The sequence below is a fragment of the Scyliorhinus canicula genome, chromosome 16 (genome assembly GCF_902713615.1).
Source record: "Scyliorhinus canicula chromosome 16, sScyCan1.1, whole genome shotgun sequence".
Classification (NCBI taxonomy): Eukaryota; Metazoa; Chordata; class Chondrichthyes; order Carcharhiniformes; family Scyliorhinidae; genus Scyliorhinus; species Scyliorhinus canicula.
The window spans coordinates 46,961,550-46,975,398 of record NC_052161.1 but is presented as its reverse complement, the minus strand read 5'-3'; the positions used below and the strand labels follow the sequence as shown (position 1 = coordinate 46,975,398).

At 43.9% G+C, this 13,849-nt stretch overlaps 1 protein-coding gene across 17 annotated transcripts in view; it reads right to left on the bottom strand.

Moving 5' to 3' along the window:
* Positions 1-13,849, bottom strand: part of jakmip3 (Janus kinase and microtubule interacting protein 3) — a 416,080-nt gene that overhangs the window by 149,516 nt on the left and 252,715 nt on the right. For all 17 annotated transcript variants that reach the window (XM_038773519.1, XM_038773515.1, XM_038773516.1 and 14 more), the window contains 2 exons: positions 10,028-10,087; positions 5,173-5,301 (listed from right to left, as the gene is read on the bottom strand). In XM_038773519.1, coding sequence (XP_038629447.1) covers positions 5,173-5,301; positions 10,028-10,087 — 189 coding nt within the window. The remainder of the gene's footprint in view (positions 1-5,172; positions 5,302-10,027; positions 10,088-13,849) is intronic.

Here is a 13,849-nt window from a genome sequence, read left to right as displayed (position 1 = left end):
TCCAATCCACCGGGACCACCCCAGAGTCTAGTGAATTTCGGTAAATTATCACTAGTGCATCTGCAATTTCCCTAGCCATCTCTTTTAGCACTCTGGGATGCATTCCATCAGGGCCAGGAGATGTCTACCTTTAGCCCCATTAGCTTGTCCATCACTCCCTCCTTAGTGATAACAATCCTCTAACAAACTTTGAGTAAAATTGCTCCTGGGTTGAGAAAGCGGATCAGCGATCATATATAGTGTTACAAAGTTCCACATACTTGTACAGTGTGTTGTGAGAGTACCTTTAAGAAATGAATGTTTAAGCAATGTACCTTTAATAAATGGAGCAGCTCATACCACATAGGGCAGCATGGTAGCATGGTGGTTAGCATTAATGCTTCACAGCTCCAGCGTCCCAGGTTCGATTCCCGGCTGGGTCACTGTCTGTGTGGAGTCTGCACGTCCTCCCCGTGTGTGCGTGGGTTTCCTCCGGGTGCTCCGGTTTCCTCCCACAGTCCAAAGATGTGCGGGTTAGGTGGATTGGCTATGCTAAATTGCCCGTAGTGTCCTTAAAAAGTGAGGTTAAGGGGGGGGTTGTTGGGTTACGGGTATAGGGTGGATACGTGGGTTTGAGTAGGGTTATCATTGCTCGGCACAACATCGAGGGCCGAAGGGCCTGTTCTGTGCTGTACTGTTCTATGTTCTATGTATATTACTGAAGTGATGTCAGAGGGTGGGGGGAGCTGAGCAGAGCTCACTTCTTCTTTTGTTTTCAGTTTTGAGGAAAAGAGCTTGGGTGTGTCTGTGTTTGCAGTGAGCTGGATCTGCTGTGATCTCTGCCATGAAAGACTGTATTGGTTTGGGGGATTATTATTGTATTTGTATTTCGTTTGTTTTTTCTTTTCTTTTGATGAACATGTTGAAAATGAGGAGAACAAAAAGATTTTTTAAAAGAGAGAAGTAGCACGGTCTTCTCATCCCACTCAGTACCTGATCAGTGATGATCGGGATCAAAAACAGTAGGATCTTTTGTCATGTGAGAGTACCTTTAAGAAATGGATGTTTAAGCAATGTACCTTTAAGAAATTAAGCAGCTCATATTACTGAAGTGATGTCAGAGGGTGGGGGGAGCTGAGTTGAGCTCACTTCTGCTTTTAGTTTCGGTTTGAGAGAGAGCAGCTGAAAAGTGCCTGGCTGGTTTGCTGAGAGCTGCATGACGAAAAAGAGCTTGGGTGTGTCTGTGTTTGCAGTGAGCTGGATCTGCTGTGATCTCTGCCAGGAAAGACTATCTTTGAATCATTTGGGTGATTTAAACTCATAATAGTAATGTCTTTAACCTGATGTGTTTCTGTTTAAAGGTGTTAAGTCTTTTGGAGGTTTGAAGGAACATTTTGAGGGATTATTTAGTGTTGTATTATTTTAAGTAAGGGGTGTTAAGGGATCCAAGGTTTATTTAAGAAGGTTAAGTTGAATTCATGGAATAAATATTGTTTTGTGTTTAAAAACCCACGTGTCCATAATTGTAGTACCACAGCTGGAGACCAAGCCGTGTGCTTCAAAAGCAACAATACTTTAAAGGGAGAGGTTGGTTGAACTCCATGATACATTTTGGGGTTCTGAAAACGCCGCTCCCATAACAATTTACACCGGACAACCATTTGTCCATATGAATGGTAAACAGTTCCTTACTCTTGCCAGTTAATTCTAATTGCAAATATGCTTTGGCAAATCTCTCACACTAAAAACTCTGGCAAAATAATGGGCAGGATTTAATATCCTCTTCCAACAGCAAAGGGGTCAGTGCTGTCGGGAAGCTCTGAACCTCCTTCCTCACAAAGTCTCAGAGCAGCAGGTACCTAAACCCTTCCCCATGCCCACTCCATATTTCTCACCCAACTCTCGCAAAACATCCCCTCAGAGTCTTTTAATACTCTGATTCCCCCTCTCCTCCCATCTCCGAAATCTCCCATCCAGCCTACCCGGCTCAGACCTGTGATTCCCCCTGACCGGCATCTCCCATGACCCAGCCCCCAGTTTAAAATGTTGCCTCAAATGCCTCCAAATCTTCAGTGTTGCCACCACCACCAGACTCCCAGAGTACTTGCCCGGGGCCATCGGGAGCGGCCCCATTGCCAGTGCCCTCAACCTCGACCCCCTACACAGACCCTTCTCCATCCTAACCCACCGGGATTCCCCCCCCCCCCCCCCCCCCCCCCCGCCTTCTCGCAACCCAACTCCTCACCTTTTGCACATTCGCCGCCCAATAGCAAGATAATAAATTCGGGAGGCCCAACCTCACCGCCCTTGCCTGCCGCCCTCTCTGCAGGACCACATTCCTAACCCTGGCTAACTTCCCCTCCCCAAATTAACAAACAACCGACTTGTCCACTTCGTTAAAGAATGCCTTTGGTAAAAAGACCGGCAGGTACTCAAATAGAAGCAGAAATCGTGGCAACACATTCATTTTAATCACCTGTACCTGACCTGCCAGTGACAGAGGGAGGTTCCCTCACCTTGGCAAGTCCGCGTTTACCCCCCTCCCCAAGTGATTGTGCTGCTTCTCAAGTGACATTCCAAATAGCAATAAGACAGACAAAGAGCACATTGTAAAGTTGAAATTAAATGAAAATCGCTTATTGTCACAAGTAGGCTTCAATTAAATTACTGTGAAAAGCCCCTAGTCGCCACATTCCGGCGCTGTTCAGGGAGGCCGGTACGGGAATTGAACCTGCGCTGCTGGCCTTATTCTGCTTTACAAGCCAGCTTGTCCACCGTGCTAAACCAGCCCCATTGAATGAAGTCCTGGATCAACTTCAAGACTATATCATAATACACAAAGCATGAAACTTAAAAAAGTCCAGTGCTGATCGAAAGGTCATACTGAAAATCACTGAGGTGATAAGGAGGAGTAGGCGACTGGAGTTGTTGTGAAGAGACTAAGTGCATTGATGTATCTACTGAAGGCTAGAGAATGTCTTCATCGCATAGATCATTTGTTTGAAAGAGGAAAGCTGACGAAAGGAGATCATGATTACTGGGACCACAACTTTTCACAATATATATAAATGATCTGCAGGAAGGAACTGAAAGCACGGTTGCTAAGTTTGCAGATGATACAAAGATCTGTAGACGGGCAGGTAGTATTGAGGAAGCAGGTGGGCTTCAGAAGGACTTGGACAGGTTAGGAGAGTGGGCAAATACGTGGCAGATGGAATACAATGTGGAAAAGTGTGAGGTTATGCACTTTGAAAGGAGAAATGGAGGCATAGACTATTTTCTAAATGGAAGATGCTTAGGAAATCAGAAGCACAAAGTGACTTGGGAGTCCTTGTTCATGATTCTCTTAAGGTTAACGTGCAGGTTCAGTCGGCAGTTAGGAAGGCAAATGCAATGTTAGCATTCATGTTGAGAGGGCTAGAATACAAGACCAGGGATGTACTTATGAGGTTATATAAGGCTCTGGTCAGACCGAATTTGGAGCATTGTGGGCAGTTTTGGGCCTCGTATCTAAGGAAGGATGTGCTGGCCTTAGAAAGGCTCCAGAGGAGGTTCACAAGAATGATCCCCGGAATAAAGAGCCTGTCGTATGAGGAACGGTTGAGGACTCTGGGTCTGTACTCGTTGGAATTGAGAAGGATGAGGGGGGATCTTATTGAAACTTACAGGATACTGCGTGGCCTGGATAGAGTGGACGCGGAGAAAATGTTTCAACTTGTAGGAAAATCTAGAAGCAGACGACACAATCTCAGACTAAAGGGACGATCCTTTAAAACAGAGATGAGGAGGAATTTATTCAGCCAGACGGTGGTGAATCTGTGGAACTCTTTGCCGTAGCAAGCTGTGGGGGCCAAAACACTGAGTGTCTTTAAAACAGAGATAGATAGGTTTTTGATCAATAAGGGGATCAGGGGTTATGGGTAGCAGGCAGGGGAATAGGGATGAGAAAAATATCAGCCATGATTGAATGATGGAGCAGGCTCGATGGGCCGTGTGGCCTAATTCTGCTCATGTCTTATGGTCTTATGGTCTTACATAAACCAAATTCCTTATACGGTACAAAATGAGTGTCAGAAAGAAAATGGATTCACAAAGAAAATGTAAATTTGCCAGGAATACAGAATCCACAGGTAAATTACTCTGGTCCTATCACTCACATATGTTTTGGTTGTGAATACAGTAAAAAGAAAGAAGCCTGGATCCCAACCTCTTAAAATTCAGGTATTGTTAACATTGACGTATTATAATCGGCTGGATTGTGCACAGATACCATTCTACATTTTAATGTGTAACTTTTTTTAAATGAAGGTGGGTGGAGGAGATTGCATCTGTCTCTCTGCTGCCCTCTCTGTTTCAGTTAGGGATGTGCAAATGAAATTTGTTCAATAATGGCTGTCTGCAGTTAACCATGAGTTTTCTCAGCGTGGTACACAGGAAATGCTGCCACTAAGCAGGAGGGGTTGGCAAATTGGGTGGGCCTTAAGTGCCCACCCATGGCACCTGGTTAAAAACTGAGGGGTGGGGTTTTGGGACTGGATGTATTGGGCCCCAGGGCGACCGCAGTTTACCTTTACTAAGATAGTGGCCATTCTTTATGGAATACACTGCAACAGTGCCACTATGTGGCAGGTTATGGGTATGACAGCTGGAATTGGCACAAAAAGCAAATGCTTTGCTGCAGAGTGCCAGCGTGAACCAATAATAATCATGTGCCAGAATGGGTAAACACAGGGCACATCTGATATTGGGCCTCTGGCATCATATCTGTGAGAATCGGAAGCTGCAGATGCCTGCTGGGCATCTCCAGCCAGCACTGGGGCAAAGAGGATTTTATAATAATAATCTTTAAGTATGACAAGAAGTTACTGTGAAAATCCCCTAGTTGTCACACTCCAGCACCCGTTAGGGTACACTGAGGGAGAATTCAGAAAGTCCAATTCACCTAACCAGCACGTCTTTTGGGACTTGTGGGAGGAAACCGGAGCACCCAGAGGAAACCCACGCAGACACGGGGAGAACGTACAGACTCCACACAGACAATAACCCAAGCCAGTGTTAATGTTGCAGTGTTAATGTAAGCCTACTTGTGACACTAATAAAGATTATTATTATTAGATTATTATTATAATGGTGGTTGTAATCTCTATGAGAGTGTTTTATTTTTGATAAAAGGATTAATCTGATTTCTGTCACCTCATCTAGATCATCTTCAGGAGTACATGGAGTTTGATCCGTCTTGTCAGTTTGGTATGAAATGGATGAACCATCAGAATCAAGTGAGGCTTCGTCATCATATCCAAAAAAGGTCTCTACAACTGCCTTCTGTATATAATAAAATGAAAAGTTAATAACATGTGGAACATTTGTTCGAAAATTGCAAACCAAATGCAACCAACTTTAATCGTCACTTTTTTCAACCCTCGAGAACCAGGAATTACCTGCATGCCCAAAATTTCTACTGATTCCTACTCCAAAACGCTTTGAGGAAGAATATTGTACTTTGGAGCTTTCGTGGAAATTTAGATGGATTATGCCTCCCTATTGGAGCTCCACTGAATGTGCTGCTCCAGGGCACTTAGAGCAAGGATTTGATACCTGCTGTTCTCATGATCCCTAATGCAGGAATATCAAGAACAGAACAATTCGGGAATGAAATCCATGTTTTGCACTTTTATTTTTTTCCATAGGGTGTCAGCACTGAGCACTCCTAGCTTTTCACCCCTGACCATGGAATTAAACTAATTTGTAACAATTTAGGAATCCAATGTAGTTCAATAGGCTGTTTTCAAATGATCTTTCAAGTGATACATCAAAATGGAATTTTTTTTAAAAGTGAACTTTGCATGATGAGTAGTTTAGTGACACTGAAGTTTTAAAACAATTTGTGGTACCTCTTAATGTTGCTGTCATAAAACACAAAGTTACATTTTATTTAAGGCTTATAATCACACTTGCATCTCCACATTTCCTTAACTTCTTAATGACCATTAACCTACATAAAACTCCAGGATGTAGATTGTACAAATCTCTTTCACTGGAAGTAATCCAAAAAATGTGGGAGCTTGTACACTGGAGCCAGGGTTGAACAGTGTAAGTGCACTTAAGAAAATGCCCGCAGTTTATTTTTGTCAGTCAGTCAGGGTTTTATGCAATTAATCAGACGTGACTAAATCTTTGTAATTACCTGAAACAACTCCCATTAGTTTTGTAAAAGTTGGAAATACCTTGCAGATCAAAGAGCATTTAAAAGTGAACATTTATTTCAGAATGAGAGCACTCTGGGAGTTTGCCATTTTTAATCTTGCGTTAGTCCTGTTGTTTACCAGTGAGTGACAGGGTCAAACACTAAAGTCAAATGCATCTGATTCAAAGACAATATTTGATCTGATTTGATTTGTTGTCACGTGTACTGAGGTACAGTGAAAAGTATCGTCTGCTTAGAGTCCAGACAGATCGTTCCACACATGAAAAAACATAGGCCATGTGTAAATACACAATGTAAATACATAGGCACAGACATCGGGTGAAGCATACAGGGTGTAGTGCTACTCAGTAGAGAAGATGTGTGGAGTGATCAGTTAGTCCATAAGAAGGTCATTCAGGAGTCTGGTAACAGCAGGGAAGAAGCTGTGTCTGTACCTATTTGTGCATGTTCTCAGACTTTTGTATCTCCTGCCCGATGGAAGAGGTTGGAAAAGAGAATAACTGGTGTGGGAGGGGTCCTTAATTATGCTGCCCACTTGCCCAAGGCAGCGGATGGCAGGCGGGTCCGCTTGATGGACTGGGCTGTGTTCACGACTCTCTGCAGTTTCTTACAGTCTTGGGCCGAGCAGTTGCCATACCAGGCTGTGATGCAGCCAGATAGGATGCTTTCTGTGGTGCAGCTGGAAAGATTGTTAAGAGTCAGTGCGGACATGCCGAATTTCCTTAGTTTCCTGTTGTGCTTTTTTGTCATGGCACCGAAGTGGGTGTCAGATTGTTGGTGATGTGCACACCGAGGAATTTGAAACTGTCAACCATCTCGACTTCGGCACCATTGATGCAGACAGGGGTGTGTACGATACTTCGCTTCCTGAAGTCAATGACCAGTTCCTCAGTTTTGGTGACGTTGAGGCGAAATTGTTGTTGTTACACCACACCACTAGGGCCTCTATTTCTCTCCTGTACTCGGACTCATCATTGTTCGAGATCTGACTCACTACGGTTGTGACATCGGCAAACTTGTAGATGGAGTTGGAGCCAAATTTTGCCAGACACCGTGTGTGTATAGGGAGTATAGTAGCGGGCTAAGTATGCAGCCTTGCGGAGCTCCGGTATGGAGGACTATCGTGGAGGAGGTGTTGTTTATCCTTACTGATTGTGATCTATGGGTCAGGAAGTTGAGGATCCAGTTGTAGAGTGAGGAGCCAAGTCCTAGGTTTTGGAGTTTTGACGTGAGCTTGGCTGGCATTATGGTGTTGAAGGTGGAGCTGTAGTCAATGAATAGGAATATGGCATAGGAGTCCTTGTTGTTGAGATGCTTCAGGGATGAGTGTAGGGCTTCGGGGATGGCGTCTGCTATGGACCTGTTGTGGCAGTATGCAAATTGAAGTGAATCAAGGCACTCTGGGAGTATGGAGTTGATGTGTCTCATGACCAACCTCTCGAAGCACTTTATAATGATAGATGTTAAGGCCACTGAATGGTAGTCGTTAAGGCACGTTGCCTGATTGTTCTTTAGCACTGGTATGATGGTGGTCTTCTTGAAGCAGGTGAGAACCTCGGAACGAAGAGGGAGAGGTTGAAGATATCTGCGAACACACCAGCAGGATATGAGTGCATAACCAGGGACTCTGTCAGGACCCGTTGCTTTCTGAGGGTTCACTTTCAGGAAGGCCGATCTGACTTCAGAGGCTGTGACGGTAGGTATGGGTGAGTCCGATCCTGCTGTGGCAGTTGACAACGGTTTGATGGTTTCCTGCTCGAAACGAGCACAGAATGAATTGAGTTCACCAGGAGGGGTGCGCTGCTGACAGAGATTCTACTCAGCTTTGCTTTGTAGCCCGTTATGTTGTTTAAGCCTTACCACAACCGAAAAAAGTCCGTGTCCGTTTGTCTGTGACTCTAGCTTAGTCTGGCATAGTTTCTTGGCATCCCTGATGGCTTTGCGGAGGTCGTACCTGGATTTCTTGTGTAGGTCAGGGTCACCTGTCTTGACTGCCTCAGACCTGGCCTTCAGTAGGGAGCAATCTTCTACATACTTGCTGATGAAGTCTGTGACGGTGTTGGCATACTCGTTTAGTTTGGCTGCTGAGTTCTTGAATATGGATCAGTCCAGTGACTCTAAGCAGTCACGCAGGAGCTCCTCTGTTGCCTCGGACTAGCGTTGCACGACTTTCTTAACCGGATTCTCCCGCTTAAGTTTCTGCTTGTATGCTGAGAGAAGGCACACCGTCTTATGGTCGGATATTTAAAGCACCTGAAAACTTGATCAATTTTTATAGTAAGGAAAAAATCCAGGTTTATTTATTTTGTGAAAGGAAACCCACAATATTACTTGACGTTCGATGGTTTTCAATTCATAACCAGTATTTAGTTCTACTCAGTATATTTGACATTGTGAGACAGTGTTTCCTTATCCTGGCAGTCTATGTATAACGTTTATTTGATATTAAGATGAGCGAAAAGAGGCAGTGGCTTGCAACATTCGGTCTCTGATCCTCTTCACGCTTAGCACACATTTCATGAGGCATACCTAATGTGGTCAGGAAGTTCTTGTCTCATACTGCGGGAGTATTTGCATTTTATATAGCTAATGTGACATTGATAGGGTGGCATGGTGGCACAGTGGTTTGCACTGTTACCTCACAGCGCCAGGGACCCGCGTTCAATTCTGGCCTGTCTGTGTGGAGTTTGCACCTGTGTCTGCGTGGATTTCATCCAGGTGCTCCGGTTTCCTCCCACAGTCCAAAGATATGCTGGTTAGCTGGATTGGCCATGGTAAAATTGCCACTCAGTGTTCAAAGACGTGTAGGTTGGGCGGGTTTATGGAATTACTGGGATAGGACGGGGGAGTGGGCTTAACTAGGATTCTCTTTCAGAGGGTCAGTGCAGACTCGATTGGCCAAACGGCCTCCTTCTGCACAGTAGGATTTCAATGATTCTATGATATTCTTCCAGTGTTTTATTGGGAAAGTGTACATCAGAGATTGTACCTTTCAAGTCAGATGATGTGTAAATTAAGGGACAGACAGCCACCCCCCTGGAAATTTCCATAAAGTGAATTTCCCAGAACCGTTGGATAACATGACATATCTGGCAGCTATTTGGCTGCCATTTCCACATCAACGGTCAGGCCTCCTTTTCAGTGCCACTGTCTGCTGCTTCAGGCTGATAGCAGCACACAATCTCCTGGCTCAAACTGGAACCAGCGCCAATTCTCCGGCATCAGTCCTGTCTGGCCCTTGCCTAATGTTTACATGAGCAGAACCCAGGAAGGCGGCCAGATTCAACCAAAGCCAAAACAGATACCTATTTACATCACTGCAGTGGTAGCTTTGTGGTAGATCTTCGTGTCGCTGACATAAAACATGGGATGGTGTATTTAAGGTTTATATTCACAATGACAGGTGCACATTTCCTTATCTGCCTCATTGCCTTTAACCTATATAGCATTCCAGGGTGTAGAAAACATGAGTCTCTTTCAGACCTTTTGCTGGAGGTATCCAATAAGATAGGAGCAGTGGTACGCAGGAGTCAGGGCTGAACTGCGTAAGTGCACTTAACAAAATGTCTGCAGGCTATTGTGTCAGTCAGGATTTTATTATGCAATGAATCGGGCAGGAAGGTAGGGAGGAGCATTATCCTCCTTTTCTTTAAAAAAGCTTAAAATATTCTATTTTCCCAATCTCATTTACAATTATATTGTTTATGGTTCTGTTTTTCCATTGAAATAATTATTAGCGGAGGGACCGAAAATTCCCGCCCAAAGTCAACAGACTTATGACTGCCCTCCAAATTGCTGGTCCCGGCCTATGTGGAGGTGACAACCGCAGGCCTTTGATTTTACCTTGCTCGGCTTTGTGACTTTCTTCCTCTGTTTTCTGTAAAGTAGAAGCTTATCCCGATCCTGTTACCAAAACAGATAAATTCATTCAGAATCAAGGTACTCCAAAATATCACCTCACTGTGTAAAATTACAACGGGTGGGAATATCCAAACTCGACCGACCCTGGGATCATCCGGCCACACGGAAAATTAGTGGACCTTATTAAGAATTCTTCAAGAACAAGAAATTTTACTGGATAGAGGACTGCCAAACTGCATTCCAACATTTGAAAACTGGGTTGTCACACCAAAATACAACGAATAGTTTAAACTGGCGGAAGATGCTAGTGACATTGACGTGGGAGCTGTATTGTTACAGGAAGATGAACTATGAATTGAGACGTCCATGGGGTATTTCTCAAGGAAATAAAATCATCATCAACGGAAATATTCTGCAATTGAAAAAGAGACTTTGCCCGGGATTCTCTGTTGCAAATCCGTCCCACTCCCGCGGCTCTCAGCCAAATCTCCCATTCCCTGCAGCGGGACCGGAGAATCCCGCCGGCATGAACGGAAGGAGAATCCCGACCTTTCAAGTTTGGTATTGGCATTGCAACATTTTGAGATCTATGTTGCCAGTAATTCAGCAGCAACAATCACATATACAGACCATAATCTCCTAAACGTTCCGGAGAGATTTCAAAATCGGAACACCGAGTTATTTAGATGGACTTTGTTACTGCAACCGTTTAATTTGAAAATCATTCACGTGCCCGGAGGAGCAGACTTCATCGCGGATGCCTTATCATGCGTATAAAGGAGGCTGTTTGGAACCTTGTGTGTAAATACTTTGGGGGAATCTAAATCTTTGTCATGAGAAGGTAGGACAGATAAGAAATGGTTGAGAAATGAAATTGTCTTTCAACTTAAGACGTTTCATGTTTGAAAAGAGGGAAATTGCTAAGAATTGGGGAAAATTAAGAGTAGAAAACAAAACTGGGATAAAAGAAAATAAAACAGGGTGATATCTAAACAGATGCTGAGATGCAAATTAGCATATACGTGAGAAAAAGCAAATGTTTAACCTAGGTGACTGGATGAAAACAATGGGGGATGTAGAAAGGGTAACCTCAAAGTGGAGAGGTAAGGAAATAGATACGTAAATGGAAAAAGCCGACTCCATAGGTGGATAGCATCTGTGGAACAATGACTGGAAAAAGGGAGTCAGAGACAAACACGGACACAGCTACCATTAGCCATACCCAACTGCAAAACAGTCATTTGAAAACAAGTTATTGCTAAATAGCCAGCTGATTAATAACTAAATTCGATCCAAGCAGATGCTGCCTCCGTTGAAATTGAAGACGTTTTTCCCAAACGTGGCCACGTATGGCAATTATTTGCTGGATTTACCTCCAAATGTTATATAATACTGGATGTTGTTTGGCAACAAAGGAGCATCTCAGTGTTCAGGCAATGTAGGTAGTTGGAACCAAGGAGTGACTTCCTATAATACTGTGTGCGTATAGCCATCAGCATACCCATGTGTTATAGTGTATTATAGTCCTTCTTGTAGTATGATATTTTTTCTTTTAAGTTAATAAATATTATTGATTAATTGTTCATAGATGAACAGATGCTAAGCAGCAGGTGCATCCCATGCAAGCAGCTGGATGCAAGTTATTTATCCGCAGTGCAATTTTGTACATTTGCCTAGATGTAGGCATCGCAGCTCAAGAGCCATCAATTGTGCGCATATTATTGGTCGTCTGCTGCGTCCATACTTAGGCCTTATTTGCATTGCAAATGTCTCAGGATGTGTTAGTGCTGGAGCAGGGGTATTTGGAAGCCAGGAATGTTCCATATCAGAAACGGGATAATTGGCTAGAATGATGCTGCTCTTTCAAAGAGCTGCTGTTGCACAGTTACGAGCTCCTCAGGTGCGAGATGCCTTATCTGCGTGCATGCTATAACATATAATCCTATCAGAATGTATAAGGCTGAATTATGACATCATGCCATTCTCAGCATTGTGGGCATGGTTTGATTATGGACAATTCAGCATCATGGGCTCCTCATTTACAGCCAATGATGTTCATGTGAGGGGGTCAAGTTGTGAATGACTTATTATCATGTGTGTTTGTAATATGGTGAGACCCATGGTTATGATGGTGAGGGCTTCAGCCATATGAATGTGCCTAAGTCCAACTCATTGATGCTTATTATGGGCAGTCCCTTGAGTCATTTTGGAGTCAATGTACAAGGTACTTGAGGTGGGACTATGTAACCAGGGACTGGCTGATGGTAATTTGATATGGGAGGACCTGATGAGAATTTATTTTGTACAAGGTTTCTTCTGGCGATGATCCCTTCCTGCACAGAGTCACCCCTGGCTACGTGACCACAACTCCCAGCTGCTCTGACATTAGCGGCCTCCTCACCTTCATCAATTTTGGAATCTTCTGATTGGAGCTCTGCCCATGGCAGCATTCTCATCGATGTCTAGGCCCCTCTGCAGCTCAATTATTTTTTTTTTTAATTTTCCAATTAAGGTGCAATTTAGTCTGGCAAATTAATGGTTGTGGGGGTGAGACCCACGCAGACATGGGGAAAATGTGTAAACTCCAATCTGTGGCTCAATGTCGGGCAGCATTCGGCATGTCGTTACTATTCTTGATACCCCTGCTGAGGTATATGGCAGAGTTCCACCTGAGCGATTGAGTGCATTGTTAAAATATCAATTGCCAGCTTACTGTTACTCCCACGGCTGCTGCTGTGGTCGTACTCTGTCCCCTTTTGTGGACTCCTAAAGGGGCAATTATGCACGTTCTTGAGGGGAAGACCTTGACCCTAGAAGTCAACTACAGATCTATGTTGGTCAGTGAAATAGCTGTGGGAGTTGGAAACTCCTTAGTATGAAAGAGTTGTAGCAGCTGCTAGGGAACCTTGTAATGGGTCATCACAAACCACCTGAACATTGATTGTGTGGAAGGACTTCAGTGGAAGGACTTCAGTTTAATAAAAGTGTCCGCATGTTGAGCTGTGGCCTTTCCCGTACCAGCCTCCCCGAACAGGCGCCGGAACGTGGCGACTAGGGGCTTTTCACAGTAACTTCATTGAAGCCTACTCGTGACAATAAGCGATTTTCATTTTCATTTTCATTTATGGCAACATGGGTGCAATCAGTAACAATCTGAGGGTATATTGGGCAAAGACTATGGCTTCTTGTGTCTGACTTGCCAAACCTGCAGGCAAATTTGAGCAGAATTAGGCCACTCGGCCCATTGATTCTGCTCCGCCATTCAATCATGGCTGATATTTTCCTATCCCCATTCTCCTGCCTTCTCCCCATAACCCCCGATCCCTTTATTAATCAAGAACCTATCTATCTCTGTCTTAAAGACACCCAGTGATTTGGCCTCCACGGCCTTCTGCGACAAAGAGTTCCACAGATTCAGCAGCCTCTGGCTGAAAACATTTCTCCTCATTTCTGTTTTAATGGATAGCACACAAGCATCTCAGATATCTTTAGAGGAGTTAAACAATTTTGCATCCGCAAGGGACAAACTGTTGTGAAAAATTATGCCCAATGAATTTGAAAGCCAGACATGGAGCACAAAATGAGTTATCACTGAGCTGTTACAGATGAATTGATTCCTGTCAATTTTTCACTTGATGAAATTGTTTTCCACAGAATTTGCCTGAAATTGAATGTTAGTTGACAGACTGTAATAGGCATGGCTTGCCTAATATTCACCTCTTAAAAGGTGGCTATACATGGTGTGGCTGAAGGCTCTTCTGATGCACAAATGTTTTATTAATTTAGTTATGGTAGCATCTCCTA